General features: G+C 35.8%; 1 protein-coding gene across 1 annotated transcript; it reads right to left on the reverse strand.

Moving 5' to 3' along the window:
- Positions 1-1292: 1292 nt before the first annotated feature.
- monDomV1R1276 (vomeronasal 1 receptor monDomV1R1276) lies at positions 1293-2237 on the reverse strand. Its single transcript, NM_001167520.1, is given in 1 exon segment — positions 1293-2237. A coding segment is annotated over 1 exon segment (945 nt).
- Between the last annotated feature and the right edge of the window lie 21641 nt (positions 2238-23878).

Raw genomic sequence — 23878 nt, forward strand, 5'->3', positions numbered from 1 at the left:
AATTTGACTTGGTCCTTATATATTTGGGAAAAAAAACCTCCATCATAGAGCTTTGTTATTAAAATGTTCTCATATTTTTGTTACATTAATTTTTTCACAAAACTTTTTTAATTTGAAACAAAGTCATTCATTTTACAATTTGCAATTATCTCCACCTCTTGCTTGGTCTTAAATTCCCTCCTTTCCCACCAGACTGATAGGTATACTATTCTATGTTCACCTGATTTATTTATGATTTATCTCTTTATATTTGAGTAATTGAAACATTTTGAAATTTTCTTGGTATAGTGTGTGAGATGTTGATCTAAACCTAATCTCTAACATATTGTTTTCCAGTTTTCCCAGCAGTTCTTGTCAAATATTGGGTTCCTTTCCAAAAAGCTGGGATCTTTGTGTTTATAGAATACTAACTTGCTAAGGTCATTTATCCCTAGTCTATTCCATTGATCTAACTTTCTGTGTATTAGCCAAAATAATAATTTTTGATGACCACTGATTTATACTAGAGTTGAAGTTCTTCTACTGCTAAGCCCCCACCATTCACATTAGTTTTTTTCATTTCCTGTGATCTTTTTGATCTCTTGATCATCCAGATGATTTTAATTTTTTCCAATTCTTTAAAAACATTTTTGTTATTTGATAGATATGACAATGAATAAGTAGATTAATTTGGGTAGAATTGTCATTTTTATTATGTTGTCTCATCCTAACCATGATCTATTTTTCAATTTATTTAGCTGTAGTTTTAATTGTATGAAAAGTGTTTTGCAGTTGTGTTCATATAATTCCTGTGTTTATCTTGGAAGATAAATTAATGCATTATAATATTTAACAAATTGATTTAAGGTTTTCAAAACAATGGCTTAATTAACCCCATGTTTATTTATTTGAATTTGTGTGAGAGTTAAATTTTTAAAATGTTATTTTGAAATCTAAACTGAAATCATACTGCAAAATCAAAACTGCAAAGTATTTTTTCCCTTTCTTTCTAACTCATTTTTTGTACAGTTAATGTTAGACAATTTCTGAATCTAATGAACTTATTTTCTCTTGGAAACTAGTCCTATATGTATGTTGTCCTGCTGAGAACATATTAAAATGTATCACTTCTAGCGTCTTTTTCTTATTCAGTCGAGACTCCCTCCCTGAGATCAGATATGCTGAAATGTAACAATCTGAAAATATTAAGTTGATCCTTTTCTACATTTTTTTCAGAATAAGAAGTTTTGTTTAAGTCAGATACAGGTTATTTTTTTCTTCAAAATTCTTTGACTCTACAATTTTATACATATTCATTCTCTGTTCTTAGATGAATGTTTATAAGACTTTTTCATTCTATTGAAAGCATTACAATTAATGGCATTCTTTGAGTCACTACTCATTAAAACAAAAGGACTGATTGTTGGATAAATTAAACTAAAAAATGTGGATATATTTAGCACCCATTGCTTTGTATCTTTAGAATTATCCATCACAATAACAAAGATGGAACTGAGTGAATAAAAACATACAAAGATGCTCATGAGACACAAGATGAATTTGGTGGCTCTGATCTCTGCTGAGGCACTAGGATTGAGACTGGTGTGATGAATGTGTTGAACTTGCCAGTGGTGTCTGTACAAAATAAGAACCATGTAGCCACTCGTAATGGACATGAGTCCCACAAACACTGCATCAAAAAAGGTCTTCCAGATTACAATTTTTAGGGTTCTCATAGCATAAATGTCAACAGAGCAAAAGCCTAGGTTCCTTGTCAGCTGACTGTTGTTGATACTTTTAGGAGCACCTACATGCAGAGGCACCACTAAATCTATCAACAGATTGAATACCCATATGAAAGCACAGGCTGGAACAATGCTCTTTAGCACACTGGTTTTGAGCTTTGCCCAATGTGGACCACAAGAAGTGATGGTGATAGCTTGGAAGACACTCAGAAGGCAAGTAGTGCAAAGAGAAGTGCCCCGTGATACTCTTTGAACATAAATTATGATTTTACATTCAATGTCATTCATGAAATTTTTCTGATTGCAAGCCTCCATTGCCCATGGAATTCCCCTGAAAAGCATCATCAGAATGTTAGAAAAGACCAAATTAATGCAAATTTTATCAATGAGTTTTATCCTTTGATTAATGATTATCTTAAAGCTGTATAGATAAAGGAGAAAACAATTCCCAAAGAGTCCAATTATAGTCTGAAATTTGTACAAAATGCACATGATACCATCATGAAATTGCATTCCTTATGATTTTGTCCAGAAAACAAAATGGTAGTCAGACACCCAGAGACCTGCAAAGGAAGAAAGACCACTATGTTATTAAATTCAAATTCAAATGAAATTCCACACACTCCTAGGCAGTCAAATTACCTTTAGTAAGTCTTGTTTGAAATTTACAGATATACTTTTTAAAAATACTTTTCTTATAGACAACCAGAAGGCTCAGTGGAATGAGAGCTATCTTAAGAGATGAGAGATCCTAGCTTTAAATCTGATTTCAGATTTCCTTGGCACATAACCTTAGGACAAAGGCACTTAACCCCCATTTCCAACATTAATCACCCCTCTGCCTTGGAACCAACACACAGTGTATTGATTCTAAAATGGAAGGTAAGAATTTTAAAAACTCTTTGAGTCATATCAATTTTTTTTAGTTTAATGAAGCAAGTTTTTTATCCTTTTGGACTGTAAAACAGTTCTACTTGGTATTGGGACACTAATACACTGCTGTTGGAGCTGTGAATTGATCCAACCATTCTGGAATGCAATTTAGAATTATGCCCAAAGGGCTTTAAAAGACTGCATACCCCTTTATCCAGCAAAACGACTACTAAGTTTCTACCCCAAAGAGATAATAATAAAATATACATATACAAAAATATACGCATGTTCTTTTTGGTGGCAAATGAAGAGTTTCCCTTTGATTGGGGAATAGCTGAATAAATTGTGGTGCATGATGGTGATGGAATGCTATTGTGCAATGAAGAATGTTAAATTGCGTGTTTCTATATGAGCTGGAAAAATCTCCATGAAAAGATATAGAGGGAAATGAGCAGAACCAGGGGGACATTGTTCACAGAAACTGAAATATTATGTCATGATTCTATATGAACCTGTTGGCTACTAATAGCAATGCAATGATCCAGGCCAATCCTGAGCGACTTATGAAAAAGAATGCTAAAATCATCCAGAGAAAAAACTGTGGGAGGAGAAATGCAGAAGGTAAGTATTTGATTCATCATTTGTCCATGTGAATATAAGAAGTGGGGTTTCAGGTTTTTAAAAAAAATTACTCTATTAAAAATGAATAATATAAAAATAGGAATTGAGTCCTAATTTATGTATAAATTAATGGAATTATTTTTTGGTTTTGGGATGGGGAGGGAAAAGGGGCATGAAAGAACAGGAATTATGAAACCATGTGAAAATATTTAAATAATTAATAAACAAAAACACTTGTACTTGTAAGTGGGACTATGTTTAATTTTTTTTGTTCCTTCTTGAAATGTTTTTGAATTCAGATTGATTTATTTATGCCTTATTTGAAGTACATAAAGATTTTAGATATTATCTGGAGTTTAAAGATTGATATTGTTAGAATTACATAAATTAAAATGCAGGAAGCACATTTTGCAAAGGAGATTTTAGCCTTGAGGTGAGAAAGGTACAAGAAATCTATAAACAGGTATGAGAACACTCATTCTACATTACATTTAAGAAAAGCAATTTGATAAGAAAAAATGAATGGTAAAAGATTCCATTTTAAATGGGTGTTGGATAGGCAGTTTTTCTGAAGGATCTAAGGAAAAGAGTCATTTTTTAATATGCCATATGTGGAAATAATTTTAATTTACTTTTCTATTGAGGCTCCAAAGTCATTAGACTAGGTTGCTCTTAGTAGTGATGAGTTGTCCTTTACCAAATGTCTACATTTAATATTTGAATGATTACTAAGAATGAATGTTTGGCAAGAATCTTTTATATTCATGGATTACGTGAAGCTCCATTCTAATTTAGGAAGGCTTTGGTTTGCACTTAGTTTTTTTATTCTGCAATCCGGAAAAAAAAAATTATTACCATAGAGGTGGCAGAATCAATATGATGTTGAAGTTACCTCTGATTTCTATCAAATTACACTCCCCAAAGCAATAACATAATGCCTGAAAGGGAATTCTGGAACAGCATACTCCACAAAAAGATAAGGTGAAATAATTGTTCAGCCCCAAACAATTTAGCAGGTCTGCATAAGGGATCTATTGTACTAGGGTGGAGGTTGAGTATAGCCCATCAGGTCAGGCCTCATATAGGCAAGAGGCCATGGCCATAACTGAAACAGAAGCAATGGCCTCTAGAATTCCTCGTCACACATGGTCATGGGGATTGGACAACTACTAAGAAGGAGATTACATTGATCCCTTTTCTGACTATGAGTGCAATATTCTTGACAAATTGCCAATATGCAAAACACGGTCTCAGCTCTGGGATAGAGTCAGAGAGGGAGTAAGCACAATAGCATGGACCACAATGTGCAGGCAGCCCCAAGGAGTTGGGAGCACTGGCCACAGTTCCAAGGGACAAAATATTGCTTGAGGAGACTTCCGGTCAAGATGGCGGCTTAGGGAAAGCTAAAGTTCAGATCTCCGGAAAACCATTCCTGACCGATCTCAAACTATAAGCTCCTAAGGTGCCAAAATTCAAACCGATCAATAGCACAGACCCTAGGAATCTTCCTCCTGGACCTGGACCTGGATCAGAAGGTATGCCCCCCCTCAAAAGCCAGAACCCGAGATGACTTGGACCTAAGGGGTAGGAGCGCAGAATCCAAGGCTCCAGGAAGCCGCAGCCTTGCCCCGCTCAGAGAGCAGGGTCGTCTGAAACAACAACAACCCTCAGGGCCTTCTATCCGAGTCCCAGTGAAAGTCACTGCCCTCGGAGCTCCCCCAGCAGAGAGCAAGGTCAAAACAACAGCAGCACTCTGGGCGGGCAAGACAGACTCACGGGCTGGATCCTGCTATCCAAGTCTCAGGGAAAGTCACTGCCCTCTGAGCTCTGGGAAGCCGTAGCCCATCCCCCCGCAGGCCGACGAAACAGCCTCACGGCCAGCTATTCTGAAGGCAACTTCCGGAAAGCAACCCGACCCAGAGAGCTGGGGGAGAATGTGGCCCCCTGGTCCGACCCTTCCACTCCAGTTCCAGTGAGGCATACTCAATTTAACCCAGGGAAACATCATAGAACCAACAATCTGCCCAGGACTAAAGCCTCTGAACACCAGACAGAGATAAGAAAAGCTAATTCTCCACATTCAGAGATGGCAAACGCCACAGAAGCACAGAAGCCCCAAAATACCAAGAAAAATAAGAAGAAAGGGGCGACTTTGGACACATTCTATGGAGCCAAAATACAAAATACAGAGGAGATAGAAGACAATGCACAAGAAAATGCCCCGAAACCTTCCAAAGGAAATGGAAACTCTCCCCAAACACATGAAGAATTTGAATCAGAAATGACCAAAAAGATGGAAGCCTTCTGGGAGGAAAAGTTGGAAATAATGCAAAAGAAATTAACGCATCTACAAAACCGGTGTGATGAAACTGAAAAGGAAATCCAGGCTTTAAAGGCCAGAATCAGGCACCTGGAAGACAACCATCGTGTAAAAGAGCAAGAATTAATAAAGCGAAGCCAAAATGCCAAGAAATTAGAAGAGAACATAAAATATTTCACCAACAAGGTGACAGATCTGGAAAATAGAGGGAGAAGAGATAATTTAAGAATAATTGGACTCTCAGAAAAGCCAGAAATAAACACCAAACTCGACATGGTGATACAAGATATAATCAAAGAAAATTGCCCACAGATTCTAGAACAAGGGGGCAATACAGCCACTGACAGAGCTCATAGAACACCTTCTACACTAAACCCCAAAAGACAACTCCCAGGAATGTAATTGCCAAATTCCAAAGCTATCAAACAAAAGAAAAAATCCTACAGGAAGCCAGAAAAAGACAATTTAGATATAAAGGAATGCCAATCAGGGTCACCCAAGACCTTGCAAGTTCTACTCTGAATGATCGTATGGCATGGAATATGATCTTCAGAAAGGCAAGAGAGCTGGGTCTCCAACCAAGAATCAGCTACCCAGCAAAACTGACTATATACTTCCAAGGGAAAGTATGGGCATTCAACAAAATAGAAGACTTCCAACTTTTTGCAAAGAAAAGACCAGAGCTCTGTGGAAAGTTTGATACCGAAAATCAAAGAGCAAGGAATACCTGAAAAGGTAAATATTAAGGAAAGGGGAAAAATGTTATCTTCTTCTTTACTCAAACTCTCTTCTATAAGGACTACATTTATATCAATCTATGTATACTAATATGTGGGGAAAATGTAATGTATAAATAGGGGGTAAAGAAATACCAAATAGAATAATCTTTCTCACACAAAGATTCACATGGGAAGGGGAGAGGAAGAAAACTCGTATAAGAAGGAGAGGAAGAGACGGTTTTTTTTACTGAAACCTTAATCTAAGGGAAATCATCACTGAGAGGGAAAAACATCCAGATCCATTGGGATCTTGAATTCTATCTTACCCAACAAGCATAGGGAGAAGGGAAAACCAAGGGGGGGTAGCGGGAGAGGGAGAACAAAAAGGGAGGGCTGAGGAGGAGGGAACAAAAAGGGAGGGACTAAAAAGGGAAACATCAAGGGAGGGGACAAGGGGGACTGATTCAAAGTAAATCACTGGACTAAAAGGTAGAGCTGAAGAAGAAAAGGTTAGAATTTGGGAAGGCTATCAAAATGCCAAGGAGTCCACAAATGACAATCATAACTTTGAACGTGAATGGGATGAACTCACCCATAAAATGTAGATGAATAGCATAATGGATTAGAATCCAAAACCCTACCATATGTTGTCTTCAAGAAACACACATGAGGTGGGTGGACACTCACAAGGTCAGAATTAAAGGATGGAGTAAGACCTTCTGGGCCTCAACTGATAGAAAGAAGGCAGGAGTGGTAATCATGATATCTGATAAAGCCAATGCAAAAATAGACCTGATCAAAAGGGATAGGGAAGGTAATTATAGTTTGTTAAAAGGGACTCTAGACAATGAGGAAATATCATTAATCAACATGTATGCACCAAATAATATACCACCCAAATTTCTAATGGAGAAACTAGGAGAATTGAAGGAAGAAATAGACAATAAAACCATACTAGTGGGAGACTTAAACCAACCATTATCAAATTTAGATAAATCAAATCAAAAAATAAATAAGAAAGAGGTAAAAGAAGTGAATGAAATCTTAGAAAAATTAGAATTAATAGACATATGGAGAAAAATAAATAGGGATAAAAAGGAATACACCTTTTTCTCAGTACCACATGGCACATTCACAAAAATTGACCATATATTAGGTCACAGAAACATAGCACAAAAATGCAGAAAAGCAGAAATAATGAATGCAGCCTTCTCAGATGACAAGGCAATAAAAATAATGATTAGTAATGGTACATGGAAAACCAAATCTAAAACCAATTGGAAATTAAACAATATGATACTCCAAAACAATTTAGTTAAAGAAGAAATCATAGAAACAATTAATAATTTCATCGAGGAAAATGACAATGATGACACATCCTTTCAAAACATTTGGGATGCCGCCAAAGCAGTAATCAGAGGTAAATTCATATCCCTGAAAGCTTATTTTAACAAACAAGGGAGAGCAGAGATCAATCAATTGGAAATGCAAATGAAAAAAACTCGAAAGCAATCAAATTAAAACCCCCCAGCAGAAAACCAAACTAGAAATCCTAAAAATTAAGGGAGAAATTAGTAAAATTGAAAGTGATAGAACTATTGATTTAATAAATAAGACAAGAAGCTGGTACTTTGAAAAACCAAACAAAATAGACAAAGTACTGGTCAATCTAATTTAAAAAAGGAAGGAAGAAAAGCAAATTAACAGCATTAAAGATGAAAAGGGGGACAGCACCTCCAATGAAGATGAAATTAAGGCAATCATTAGAAATTACTTTGCCCAATTATATGGCAACAAATACACCAATTTAGGAGAAATGGATGAATATATACAAAAATACAAACTGCCTAGACTAACAGAAGAGGAAATAGAATTCTTAAATAATCCGATATCAGAAAATGAAATCCAACAAGCCATCAAAGAACTTCCTAAGAAAAAATCCCCAGGTCTGATGGATTCACCAGTGAATTCTATCAAACATTCAGAGAACAGTTAATCCCAATACTATACAAACTATTTGACAAAATAAGCAAAGAGGGAGTTCTACCAAACTCCTTTTACGACACAAACATGGTACTGATTCCAAAACCAGGCAGCTCAAAAACAGAGAAAGAAAACTATAGGCCAATCTCCCTAATGAATATAGATGCAAAAATCTTAAATAGGATACTAGCAAAAAGACTCCAGCAAGTGATCAGAAGGATCATTCACCATGATCAAGTAGGATTCATACCAGGGATGCAGGGCTGGTTCAACATTAGGAAAACCATCCACATCATTGACCACATCAACAAGCAAACTAGCAAGAACCACATGGTTATCTCAATAGATGCAGAAAAACATTTGATAAAATACAACACCCATTCCTATTAAAAACACTAGAAAGCATAGGAATAGAAGGGTCATTCCTAAAAATAATAAACAGTATATATCTAAAACCATCAGCTAATATTCTCTGCAATGGGGATAAACTAGATGCATTCCCAATAAGATCAGGAGTGAAACAAGGATGCCCATTATCACCTCTACTATTTGACATTGTACTAGAAACACTAGCAGTAGCAATTAGAGAAGATAAAGGAATTGAAGGCATCAAAATAGGCAAGGAGGAGACCAAGTTATCACTCTTTGCAGATGACATGATGGTCTACTTAAAGAATCCTAGAGATTTAACCAAAAAGCTAATTGAAATAATCAACAAATTTAGCAAAGTTGCAGGATACAAAATAAACCCACATAAATCATCAGCTTTTCTATATATCTCCAACACAGCTCAGCAGCAAAAACTAGAAAGAGAAATCCCATTCAAAATCACCTTAGACAAAATAAAATACCTAGGAATCTACCTCCCAAGACAAACACAGGAACTATATGAACACAACTACAAAACACTCGCCACACAACTAAAACTAGACTTGAGCAAATGGAAAAACATTAACTGCTCATGGATAGGACGACCCAATATAATAAAAATGACCATCCTACCCAAACTTATTTATCTATTTAGTGCCATACCCATCGAACTACCAAAATACTTATTCACTGATTTAGAAAAAAACATAACAAAGTTCTTTTGGAAGAACAAAAGATCAAGGATATCCAGGGAAATAATGAAAAAAAAACACATATGATGGGGACCTTGCAGTCCCTGACCTAAAACTATATTACAAAGCAGCAGTCATCACAACAATTTGGTACTGGCTAAGAAACAGAAAGGAAGATCAGTGGAATAGACTGGGGGAAAGCGACCTCAGCAAGACAGTATATGATAAACCCAAAGATCCCAGCTTTTGGGACAAAAATCCACTATTCGATAAAAACTGCTGGGAAAATTGGAAGACAGTATGGGAGAGACTAGGTATAGATCAACACCTCACACCCTACACCAAGATAAATTCAAAATGGGTGAGTGACTTAAGCATAAAGAAGGAAACCATAAGTAAATTGGGTAAACATAGAATAGTATACATGTCAGACCTTTGGGAGGGGAAAGCTTTAAAACCAAGCAAGACATAGAAAGAATCACAAAATGTAAAATAAATAATTTGACTACATCTAACTAAAAAGCTTTTGTACAAACAAAACCAATGTAACTAAAATCAGAAGAGAAACAACAAATTGGGAAAAAATCTTCATAGAAACCTCTGACAAAGGTTTAATTACTCATATTTATAAAGAGCTAAATCAATTGTACAAAAAATCAAGCCATTCTCCAATTGATACATGGGCAAGGGACATGGATTGGCAGTTCTCAGATAAAGAAATCAATACTATTAACAAGCACATGAAGAAGTGTTCTAAATCTCTTATAATCAGAGAGATGCAAATCAAAACAACTCTGAGGTATCACCTCACACCTAGCATATTGGTTAACATAACAGCAAAGGAAAGTAATGAAAGCTGGAGGGGATGTGGCAAAGTAGGGGCATTAATTCATTGCTGGTGGAGTTGTGAACTGATCCAACCATTCTGGAGGGCAATTTGGAGCTATGCCCAAAGGGCGACAAAAGAATGTCTTCCCTTTGATCCAGCCATAGCACTGCTGGGTCTGTACCCCAAAGAGATAATGGATAAAAAGACTTGTACAAAAATATTCATAGCTGCGCTCTTTGTGGTGGCCAAAAACTGGAAAACGAGGGGATGCCCATCAATTGGGGAATGGCTGAACAAGCTGTGGTATATGTTGGTGATGGAATACTATTGTGCTAAAAGGAATAATAAAGTGGAGGAGTTCCATGGAGACTAGAACAACCTCCAGGAAGTGATGCAGAGCGAGAGGAGCAGAACCAGAAGAACATTGTACACAGAGACTAATACACTGTGGTATAATCGAACGTAATGGACGTCTCCATTAATGGCGGTGTAATGTCCCTGAACAATTTGCAGGGATCCAGGAGAAAAAAATACTATTCATAAGCAAAGGATAAACTATGGGAGTGGAAACACCGAGGAAAAGCAACTGCCTGAATACAGCGGTTGAGGGGACATGGCAGAGGAGAGACTCTAAATGAACACTTTAATGCAAATATTATCAACAAAGCAATGGGTTCAAATCAAGAAAACATCTAATGCCCAATGGATTTACGCGTCGGCTAAGGGGGGTGGGGGGAGGAAAAGAAAATGATCTATGTCTTTAACGAATAATGCTTGGAAATGATAAAATAAAATATATTAAAAAATATTGCTTGAAGTTATTCACAGAACAGAAATTAATGGTAGGCTCAAACTCAGAAAAAGACAAAATCAATGCTGCTGCAAATAAGATATTGCTTTCAAGAAAAATATGAACTGCTTTCAAGCCCCAAAAGAATTAATGGAGGAGCTCAAAAGTATTTTTCTAATCTAGTAAGAGTGATTGAAGAAAAATATAAAAATGATATTCTATACATGAAAATCATGAAAAAGAACCAACATTTTGATAAAGGGGACACAAAAAATGGAATGAATTAATTGTTTTTAAAACAGAATTAGCTAAATGGAACACACATACAAAAATTCAGGAAAGAGATAAAAAATTCTCGAAAAAAAGGAATTGCTCCTTTGTTAAGAGAGTTACAAAAATTCACTGAGGAAAAGAATTCTTTACAAATTAGAATTGACCAAATGAAAAAGCAGTTCCAAAAGCTCATTCAAGAAAATGAATTCTTAATGCTTAGAATTTGTTTCAAGTAGATGCTAATGATTACATGAGTTATCAAGAAACAATCAAAAAATGTCAAAAATGGAAAAAATAGAAGGAAATGTGAAATATCTTATTAAAAATTACATGGAATATAAAATCAGGAGAGTTAATTTAAGAATTATTGGACTTCTTGAAAACCATGATTGAAAAAAAGAGCTTAGAAATTCTCTTTTTTTTGAAAAAAATCATTAAGTAAAATTGTCCTCATATTCTAGACCCAAAAGAAAAATTGAAATTAAAAGTTTCCACTGACCATCTCCTGGAAGAAACCCCCAAAAGTATAACTTCCAAGAATATTATAGCCAAATTCTAGAACTCCCGGGTCAAGGAGAAAGTATTGGAAATAGCCAACATTGAAGAATTCAACTATTGTAGAGCAAAGACTCAACAGCTACATTAAATGTTAAGAGGGCCTGGAATGTGATATTCCAGAGTACCAAAAGAGCTAAGATTTCCATCAAGACTCATTTACCATGAAAAACTAAGTCTAATCTTTTTTGGGGGTGGTGTAGGGGGAATGGGTATTCAATGAAATAGAGTACTTAAAAATATTTCTGATGACAAGACCAGACTAAACCTGAATGATCTGGTGGAATGGAATGGAATGACTCTCCAAAATAAGAATCAAGAACATCATAAAAAGGCAAACAGGAAAGTGAAATGTAAAAGCATTCAAGAAAGGCATACTGTTTACTTCTCTAATTGGGGAGGTCTGGCAAAGCCAAAAGTCTTTTGTCATTATTAGGCCAGTTAGAAGGAGAATACATAGGCAAAAGGTGAGCATGTGAGTTGACTCTGATAGGATGATATGAACATGATATTAAATTAAGACATGAGAAAGAGAAATACATTAGGAAGAGGGGGATGAGAAAAATAGAATGGGATCAATGATTGCTCATAAAAGAGTCAAGAAAGAAGGTTCACAGTGGAGATGTGGGTGAGGAGGAACTAGGGAGGAGAGAATGTGAACCTTACTCTCATCAGGATTGGCTCCAAGAGAGAAGCACATACACAATCAGTTGTGTAGAGGAAGTTTTCTTATCCTAAACGAAAATAGAAAGGTAAGAAAATAAGAGAAGGCGGGTGGGGTTGACAATAGAAAACACATTTCGGGAGGTGGAATGCAGAAACTAAATAGACTACATAGAATGGAAATTAATATATAATAATAAAAATTTTGCAAATAATTCAGTAGAGCAAATTGCACGTTACCCTTTGACCCAGAAATACCATTACTAGGGTTATAACCCTAAGAGATTTTTTAAAAGGGGGGGATGTAGGACCTATAATGTAAAAAACTATTTGAATGGCTCTTTTAAAGAGGGGAAAATTTTTGAAAAGTCAGGGGATACTCATCAACTAGTGCACGGTTGATTAAATTATGGCATAGGAGTATAATTGAATATTATTGTAGTGTAAGAAATGAGAAGCAGAAGGAATGTAGAAAAAAACTGGAAAGACTTACAAAGATTGAATGAAGCTGAGTAAAATAAGAACCAGGAGAACATTGTACAATGACAGGAATATTTTACAATGAACAACTGTCATTAACAGGTCTTCTCAGGAATACAGTAATGTATTACTATTCTAAGGAACTTCTGATAAAGAAAAAAAAAAAACCTTGACTTCCAGGGAGAAAAAAGAACTGAGTCTGTACAAACCAAAAAAATACTTTACATTTTTTTAAACTTTCTGAGTTTCCTTCTATAAAAGGTTTAATATGGAAATATTTTTACATGGTTGAACATGTAAAATCTATATGAGATTGCTTACCATCTCAAGGGGACTTGATATTTGTAGGGAGGGAGAGAGGGAGATAATTCAAGAATCAATATTCTTTGAAAAAACATTAGAAATTATTTTTATGTTTAATTGTGGAAAAAATTAAAAAGGAATAAATGAAATAGAATAACCACAAAAAGTTTGATAGCTCAATTAGTAAAGTCAACACTATATATCTTAAAAACCACATCAAGGTAGATAATGTTTAAAGTTCTCTATTATTCCTCGATTGATTATATATTTAGCTGTGCTGGAAAGATCAGCCAAAGGACATTGTAGCCAAGGATGAAGATAATTCTGCAATTCCATTGGGTAAGATAAATATCCTTTGTTGACTGTGAAAGCAAGTTTTCTGTTTCTTTGTTTTGTTTAGTTTCCCTCAAGTCATTTGTAATGACAGAGAAAAGATTTCTTCATCTGTAGCCTAATGTTATTCCAAGGCTCTTATATATATGGACATTATATATATATATATATATATATATATATATATATAATTATATATTTTTTTAACTTCAAAGACTCTGGTGTTGTTAATCTAGGTATGCCAATGAGGATGAAGAATCAATCAAGAGAGGCATTATTATCACAATTTTAGCTGCTTTTACTACTGAGAAGCCATTAAACCTCAGTGTAACTTTTTTGGATATTCCCAAGTATCATAATTATGAGAGTGTTCTCTCAAATTTCAAGAATTTTCTCAAAAGGAGGGAATATAAACACTGACCCTCAAGAAGATATTAAGCAAATAACATTCACAGGGCTACAGATGTCCACCTCACTGATGCCACACTTACTCTCCTGACTGATAACCTAAGCAGAATTGGGCCAGTCCAGAAAGTAAGCTAGGATATCAATTGTATCTCGATGTTAACTAAAAGCAGCCACAGAAGGAGAGATGTGTTGATGTCCCTGTAGTTTTCTAGTCATTCCAACTATTTCCTGGACATTATCAAAATGGCCCAGCTTTCAGAGTATGTTGGGAAAGTGCTAGAGAAATGTCTAGCCTTAATATAAGAGAAAATAAGGTTCTTTGGAAATTGTTTGTAAGTGCAGGAGTGAAAGAATTAAAGCAGGCCATGGTCAAGACCAATCTGGAAGGATTTTATTATGACTTTCTGGCTTGCTTGCTTTTATTTGGTTAATATGCAAATGCTTCCTGAAACATCTCTCCACATTTTACGTTACCTGTCTCTTCCAAGCTCCAACTGTAGGCCTTTGAGGTAACTTCAGAGAGCTTTAGATTGGGGGTACAGAAGATAAATCGTTCGAAGCCCTCTTCCATGCTTCATAATATTGGCAGGACAAAAGTCACATCATTTAATTTTAATGTCCCAAATCTGCATCCATAACATGTGTATAGCTTCGACATTTGTTGTGAGGATCAAATGATCATATATGTAAAGGAATTCAAAATCCTTGTTTTACTGTCCACTACTGCTTAATATATCTAGAGACACATGTGGTATGAGAGGGGATCAGTAAAACTCAGCAATCCCTATGAAGTCAGTGTGAACAATTCCCTTTTCATACGCAATTCACCATTGAACTGCTGGCTACTCCTGACTTTCATCCAATACTTAAACTTTGACTATTGCTTGCTGACATGGGCATGTAGTGGCTCACAGTTACTCTATTATTGACCTTAATAAGTGTCTGAGATTGTCCAGGTGTTTCTGTTATTTGGTCTGTGTCTCCCAAATAGTCGTTATTTTAACCAATACTTTTTCCTGAGCTTTTTTCCTACTTGGGGATTCAGGACTGGATTCATCCAGATTGATAGACTAAAGATTATGACATTTCCTGGCATTCTCTGTTGCCTTGCCAAATGTAGCCCAATGTGATAAGATCTTAAGGGCCTATTCTCTGGCTTGGCATGGACATACCATGAACTTGCCTAGCACATGTTTATATTGTTGCACTAGATTTATATATTCAAAACCTTTCAAAATAACGCACGATAATGATAAATGAAGCCATAGCTTGAACAATGAAGAGTAAAAAAATTATAAGTAATTTTGTATTTGATAAAAGCAGAGATTCAGTTTTGGAGGATAAGAAATAATTATTTGGTAAAAAATATTGAAGACACCTGGAAAGTAGTTGGGTAGAAATTTAGTGTGGACCAATTTCTTATACAATTCCCAAAGATAACATCAAAATTGATTCAGAAATGAAAGGGGATATCATAATTAAATCAGAACACAGAACATATTATCTATCAACTTTATGGATAATAGAGGAATCAGATGTCAATAATAGACGGAGCACATTATGAATTATACATTAGATAACTTTGGGTAAATTAAATTGAAAAGTTTTGTACCGATCAAATAAAAGTTTACAAGATTAGAAGGAAAGCAGAAAATTATAAAATTAGAAAAAATGTAGTTTTTCAAAATTATTATTTCTGATATCATCAAAATGATGAGTATAAGAACCATTTCCCAATTGACAAATAGAGAAAATATTGATACAATTTTTGGATTAGAAAATCAAAATCAGTTACAGGCATAAGAAAAATGCTCTAATTCCTACTGATTAGTGAATTTGCAGAAGAAAACAATACTGAGATTCACTTCATACCAATCAGATTGGCTACAATGGAAAAAGAGCAAAAAAGACAAATGTTGAAGGGGATGGGAAAAATGGGAACTCTAATACATTCTTGTTGGAGAGCAATTTGGAATTGTACCCAGAGTCTTATAAAACTGCACAAACCAATAGACCTGGATCTCTTTCCCAAGGAAATCTGGGAAAAAAGGAAAATAACTTATATGTTCCAAAATATTTATAGCAGCTCTCTCTCTGTGGCAATGAACTGGAGATTGAGAGGAAGATCATCAACTTATGAATGGCTAAAACAAATTCTGATATATGATTATGAGGGAATTAAACTGCTATAAGAAATGAAGGGCAAGCTAATGAGCAACAACAATTATGTATTCATGGACATTCTTTAAGCCTAATGGCTAAGAGCTATTTTCCCCAATTTATAGAAAGTCATTTTTAAAATGTCAGAAGGTATGAAATCTTAGGCTCACTCTGATTATCAGAGTGGCCCAAGGAGGGATCATAGAAAAAGGTAAAAGAAGAGGCACAGTAAGAGAAACAGAAAACTGAGAACACCTTGCAGTGATCCAATTAAAGGGACATTGAGAAAAAATCAAATAGTAAATGCCCCTCTGAAAGCAAAGTAGGAGAGTTGAAGCAAGCCTAGAATGGGGGTCAGAGAGCACCTGTATTCGAATTCAGTCCCCACCACCTCACCTTTCTGCAACTTTCAGTCATTGAATTTCTCTGGGCCTCAGTTTCCTCACATGTAAAATGAGACCTTAACCTAACCTTTGTTGACTTTACTTCTGCTCTGAATCTGAGTCTATGGGACTGGCATTAGAAGAGAGATTAGACTGTTAAGCCTTTGTTTTTGACAAAGTCAGAGGAACTCAACCTATCATCCAGATTTTGTTCAAAGTCCTACAGCCTGCCTCAGTGAGGAGATTTGATGAACCTGCAGACCATGAATCCACTGAGAGCAGCAGCCAGAGGGCTCAAGGCCCATTTTGCTCTGCCCATGCCACAAGTCAGTCAGGGCTCTCAGAAGGACCAGTGATGTTGTAAGGACAGGCCCCACTGACTATTCAGCACAGAGAGCCTACATCACCGATCTGATCATCCAGCTGTGCTCCTGTGGTTAAGCTCAGTCATGAAAGTTACAACTCCATGCCCTCATCTTGTCAGAAAGGAAGTAATCAGGACCCAGTGTTCTCTCAGGATGGATGCAACACAGAATCACCCAGCATTGGAATCAGAGCCTTCTGGGTGCTGTGCCTCAAAATACACCCATTAGTCTCCTTGGGAACAATGCTAGGGAGAGGACAGAGACAGAGAGAACATACAAGTACCAGGAACAGAAATACATCCTTCCTGATTTGAATAACTAACAACAACAGCAACAACAATAATGATAATAATAATACTTCTTTTACAAGGTCCCTTCTGTTTCCCCATCACTGAGAGAATCCCATTCTTTCTTTCTAGGATTTCTAGGAATGTCTCTCCCTATGTCCAAAGCATAAAGGCACTCACCAGTCTGTTTTATGCTGACAGAGCAGTGGTTAGAGTAGTGCATGGGTGTGTATGTGCATGTAGTTTGTGGCAATAACCAAGCTAGAATTATAAGGACTGTGTTTTCTGAGCTCATCTCCCCAGAGCAACAATTACCATGTCATCTGAAAATAACACTATATAATATCAGCAGGACAAGTCTGCGATGTGCCTGAAGAAAAAAAAGCAATACTTTGTCTAAGATAGAAATACCCATCAATAATTACAAGTCGTTAATTAGACTTTCTAAAGGACCAACTCTTTATGTTTGGAAGGGAAACATTTTCCCCAGATCTCTGAGCACTTATATATGATGTCTCTCACCTTTAATCTATGGCTGTTCACGATTTTATTCAAGAAAAATATAATAAAACCTATTTTTGAAACCTTACCGTCCATCTTAAAATCAATACTATGTATTAGTTCCAAGATAGAAGAGCAGTAATGACTAGGCAACTCAAATCAGGGTCATACAGGTTTGAAGTCTCTGAGGTCAGATTTGACTAGAATCTCCCAACTTTAGGCCTTGCTCTTAATCCACTCCATGCCCTAGCTGAACTCCTGAATCTGTTTTTAATATAATATTTCTTCAGTGTTTTTGTTTTCAGAACAATCTAGAGATATAACATTTGAGTCTTAGCAAACACAGGAAATTTTATTTTTATTTTCATTAGATAATGTATGATTGAAAATCTGTTTCCCTAAAAAAAGAACTACATAACCAAAGAACCCACTGACTTCCTGTCAGTATGTACTTCCTGAAGGCAGAGGATAAAGGGCGTGGGCTTTGGAGGCTCTCTCTCTCTGATGTAGAATCAGCATTGATGGTGGTGAGTGGGGCTAACCAGTCATGGGCAGGTGGTTTTTATTTTGTATCTTCTTTATTCCTTGATTACTAATGATCATTCTTAAATGTCTTAAAATCTAATATTATTATTGAGATTTAATTTTAACTTTTATAATAGAAAATGATGTTCATGTTGGAGTTTGTTTAAAAAGAATCTGGATGGTTCTTTCTTGCATTAGTAGCACCGTGAAATACATGTCTGCCTCATTTCTTTATTTCTTTTTCTTTTTCTTTTTTTATTTTATTTGATCATTTCCAAGCATTATTCATTAAAGACATAGATCATTTTCTTTTCCTCCCCCCCACCCACCTTAGCCAACTCGTAAATCCACTGGGCATTAGATGTTTTCTTGGTTTGAACCCATTGCTATGTTGATAATATTTGCATTAGAGTGTTCATTTAGAGTCTCTCCCCTGTCATGCCCCCTCAACCGCTGTATTCAGGCAGTTGCTTTTCCTCGGTGTTTCCACTCCCATAGTTTATCCTTTGCTTATGCATAGTGTTTTTTCTCCTAGATCCCTGCAAATTGTTCAGGGACATTTCACCGCCACTAATGGAGAAATCCATTACGTTCGATTATACCACAGTGTATTAGTCTCTGTGTACAATGTTCTCCTGGTTCTGCTCCTCTCGCTCTGCATCACTTCCTGGAGCTTGATCTAGTCTCCATGGAACTCCTCCACTTTATTATTCCTTTTAGCACAATAGTATTCCATCACAAACATATACCACAATTTGCTCAGCTATTCCCCAATTGATTGGCATCCCCTCATTTTCCAATTTTGGGCCACCACAAAGAGCGCAGCTATGAATATTTTTGTACAAGTCTTTTTGTCCATTATCTCTTTGGGGTACAGACCCAACAGTGCAATGGCTGGATCAAAGGGTAGATATTCTTTTGTCGCCCTTTGGGCATAGTTCCAAATTGCCCTCCAGAATGGTTGGATCAGTTCACAACTCCACCAGCAATGAATTAATGTCCCTACTTTGCCACATCCCCTCCAGCATTCATTACTTTCCTTTGCTGTCATGTTAGCCAATCTGCTAGGTGTGAGGTGATACCTCAGAGTTGTTTTGATTTGCATCTCTCTGATTATAAGAGATTTAGAACACTTCTTCATGTGCTTATTAATAGCTTTGATTTCTTTATCTGAGAACTGCCTATCCATGTCCCTTGCCCATTTATCAATGGGAGAATGGCTTGATTTTTTGTACAATTGATTTAGTTCTTTATAAATATGAGTAATTAAACCTTTGTCAGAGGTTTCTATGAAGATTTTTTCCCAATTTGTTGTTTCCCTTCTGATTTTAGTTACATTGGTTTTGTTTGTACGAAAGCTTTTTAGTTTGATGTAGTCAAAATTATTTATTTTACATTTTGTGATTCTTTCTATGTCTTGCTTGGTTTTAAAGCCTTTCCCCTCCCAAAGGTCTGACATGTATACTATTCTGTGTTTACCCAATTTACTTATGGTTTCCTTCTTTATGTTTAAGCCACTCACCCATTTTGAATTTATCTTGGTGTAGGGTGTGAGGTGTTGATCTATTCCTAGTCTCTCCCACACTGTCTTCCAATTTTCCCAGCAGTTTTTATCGAATAGTGGATTTTTGTCCCAAAAGCTGGGATCTTTGGGTTTATTGTATACTGTCTTGCTGAGGTCGCTTTCCCCCCAGTCTATTCCACTGATCTTTCTTTCTGTTTCTTAGCCAATACCAAATTGTTTTGATGACTGCTGCTTTGTAATATAGTTTAAGGTCAGGGACTGCAAGGCCCCCATCATATGTGGTTTTTTTTCATTATTTCCCGGAATATCCTTGATCATTTGTTCTTCCAAATGAACTTTGTTATGTTTTTATCTAAATCAGTGAAGAAGTATTTTGGTAGTTCAATGGGTATGGCACTAAATAGATAAATAAGTTTGGGTAGGATGGTCATTTTTATTATATTGGCTCGTCCTATCCATGAGCAGTTAATGTTTTTCCAATTGCTCAAGTCTAGTTTTAGTTGTGTGGAGAGTGTTTTGTAGTTGTGTTCATATAGTTCCTGTGTTTGTCTTGGGAGGTAGATTCCTAGGTATTTTATTTTATCTAAGGTGATTTTGAATGGGATTTCTCTTTCTAGTTCTTGCTGCTGAGCTGTGTTGGAGATATATAGAAAAGCTGATGATTTATGTGGGTTTATTTTGTATCCTGCAACTTTGCTAAAGTTGTTGATTATTTCAATTAGCTTTTTGGTTGAATCTCTAGGATTCTTTAAGTAGACCATCATGTCATCCGCAAAGAGTGATAACTTGGTCTCCTCCTTGCCTATTTTGATGCCTTCAATTTCTTTTTCTCCTCTAATTGCTACTGAAAGTGTTTCTAGTACAATGTCAAATAGTAGAGGTGATAATGGGCATCCTTGTTTCACTCCTGATCTTATTGGGAATGCATCTAATTTATCCCCATTGCAGATGATATTAGCTGATGGTTTTAGATATATACTGTTTATTATTTTTAGAAATGACCCTTCTATTCCTATGCTTTCTAGTGTTTTTAATAGGAATGGGTGTTGTATTTTATCAAATGCTTTTTCTGCGTCTATTGAGATAATCATGTGGTTCTTGCTGGTTTGCTTGTTGATGTGGCCGATTATGTGGATGGTTTTCCTAATGTTGAACCAGCCCTGCATCCCTGGTATAAATCCTACTTGATCATGGTGAATGATCTTTCTGATCACTTGCTGGAGTATTTTTGCTAGTATCCTATTTAAGATTTTTGCATCTATATTCATTAGGGAGATTGGTCTATAGTTTTCTTTCTCTGTTTTTGACCTGCCTGGTTTTGGAATCTGTACCATGTTTGTGTCATAAAAGGAGTTTGGTAGTAGAACTCCCTCTTTGCTTATTATGTCAAATAGTTTGTATAGTATTGGGATTAACTTGCCCATTTATCAATTGGGGAATATCTTTAATTTTTGTACAATTGATTTAGCTCTTTAAAAATTTGAGTAATTGGACTTTTGTCAGAAGTTTTTGTTATGAAGTTTTTTCCCAATTTGTTGCTTCCCTTCTAATTTTGGTTGCACTGGTTTTGTTTGTACAAAAACTTAGTAATATAATATAATGAAAACTATTGTTTTATATTTTGTAATTTTTTCTAAGTCTTGCTTGGTCTTAAAATCTTTCCTTCCAAGGTTCCATGATTCATCATTCTCCTCCTTCTTCCTTTACCCCTCCTGGAACTGACAAGCAATTTTACTGGGTTATATGTAAATCATTGTTAAAATCCCATTTCCATGTTCCTTTATCATTAAAACCTTAATCATATCCATATCAAACTACAAGATCTATCATATGTTTTTCTTCTGCATTTCTGATCCCAAAGTTCTTTCTCTGCATGTGGATTGTGTTATTTCTCATAAATCCCTCTAGATTATCCTGGATCATTGCATTGCTGCTGGTAGAAAAGTCAATTACATTCAATTATACTATAGTATATCCATCTCTGTGTAAATGTTCTCCTGAATCTGTTCCTTTCACTTTACCCAATCTTGAAAGTCTTTCCAGTTCACGTAGAAATCTTCCAGGAGATTATTCCTTTCTGCACAATAGTTTTCCATCACCATCCGATGCCACAATTTATTCAGCCGTTCCCCAATCGATGGACACTCACCCATCTTCCAATTTTTTACAACCACAAAGAGCTTAGCTATTTTTGTACAAGTATTTTTCCTTATTATGTCTTTGGGTTACAAAACCAGTAGTGCTATGGCTGGATCACAGGGCAGACAGGCTTTTACTGCCCATTGGGCATAGTTCCAAATTAACATGCAGAACAGTTGTATTAATTCAGAATTCTACCTGCAATGTATTAATGTCTCAATTTTGCCATATCCGCTTGAACATTTATTACTTTCTTTTGCTGTAATATTGGCCAGTCTCCTAGGTGTGAGGTGGTAACTCAAAGCTGTTTTAATTTGTATTTCTCTTATCAGGAGGGATTTAGAACACTTTTACATGTGCTTATTGAGAGCTTTAATTTTTCAAGTCAAAATTGCCTATTCATAGCCCTTATGCAAGAGAATAATCCCCGTACACCATTATATCATTAATGTAATTTATCTATAAGAATGTTGCAAATAAAAATGGTCATAAATATTAATATAAGAAAGTTAAAGGGGGTAAATTACATAGGGTATCTTTTTACTGCTTGTAGTAGATAAGTCAGGAGCCTAATAACTTGTGGCTACTGAAGCTTCATTTAACTATTTTGAACCTCTGCAAGGATAACTCCTGGAGAGAGATGTATAAAACCTCCATTTAATAAGTATTGGAATGGTTTGTGGAAAGGTAAAGAAAGGTAAGGAAGGTTGAGGATTAGGATTGATTCCCTATTCCCAAAAGGGATCTAAATTTTTACCCACTCCCTTCTAGTTTGCCAGAACTTGCTTCTTGCTCTAGGAACTTAAGCCTCCTTAAAACTATCACTAAAAACCTGATTAGATTATATCTTTATAGTTACTTAACACTTCTTTGTTAAGTTCACCTTTTGTTAGTTACTGAACCTTTTTGTGATTAATTTAACCTTTATAGTTACTTAATATCTTTTTGTATTATGATTTTAAAATAGACTTAACTTAAAGTTCTAGCTTCACTACAAGGTAAGAGTTAAATACCTTCATTGTTCAATAAGTTGATTACAAACTCATTTTCCCATAAAGTATGGTCTAAGTAGGGAGGAGTAATTTAGTTAAAAATCCCCCTGATTTTGTTAGACTAAGTATCTTCATTGTTAAAATCAGGAAATAGCTATATCCAATATTCACATTCTCTCTTACTCTATTCTGTTGATTTCCCCTACAAACTTATTCCAGAAACACTAACCAGTTCTTCTCCTTCACCTGCCACTGGGATTTTTCAGTGTTCCAAGGAACAGAAATGCCAACCTCCACCTAGGAAAAAAAACCTCCAGGAGTCCTTGGCAGTTAGAAAACCAACTGACTCAGGCTACCCAGAATTCCAACCAGCAACCTTCCCAAGATTCTGTCTGGCCTTAAAGAAACCCTATTCACTATTCTTTACCCTTTTCTTAGCTGCTAAAATGCCAATTAATCCAAAGGGTCCTCATTAGCCCTATGGCTTAATTAATCCTAATAATATGGAGATTAGATTTTAATATTATCAGTTGTCTTAAGATAATCATGATTGTAATTTTAAGATAATTAGCATAAGCCATGATTTTAGCAGGCTTTTGTGAATATTTTGGCATAAGTATTAAGATTTGGTATTAAGGAAATAATTGCTTTTGCATAAGCAATAGTGATAGCCCCACCCTTCAACATTGCTATATCAGGCACCCTCACTTGTGATCCATTATATGTCAGGATGACTGACCCTTAGTTTAGACCTGGGTACTGCCTGATACCCTCCACTCTTCTCTTATGCATCATCATCCCAAGCATATTCATTTCCCTCATTTTATCAAGTGATTAAATCATTTTCAAATGATTTCATCTACCCAAGAGAAGTATTTCCTGATTTCTTCAACGAATCCATATCACTCTATTGTTGTTACTAACCTGAACTATTTTCCTACTGTTATAAAAGTTTCCTAATTCTTTGGGGAATGAAAGGAGGCTTTTCTCAGTGCTCAGGGTACTCTAATCATGACCAGGAATCCAGATTTGTTATGGTACTCCCCCCCTCTCAAACTAAACCTAA

This window comes from Monodelphis domestica, chromosome 6, assembly GCF_027887165.1.
Source record: "Monodelphis domestica isolate mMonDom1 chromosome 6, mMonDom1.pri, whole genome shotgun sequence".
NCBI classification, from domain to species: domain Eukaryota; kingdom Metazoa; phylum Chordata; class Mammalia; order Didelphimorphia; family Didelphidae; genus Monodelphis; species Monodelphis domestica.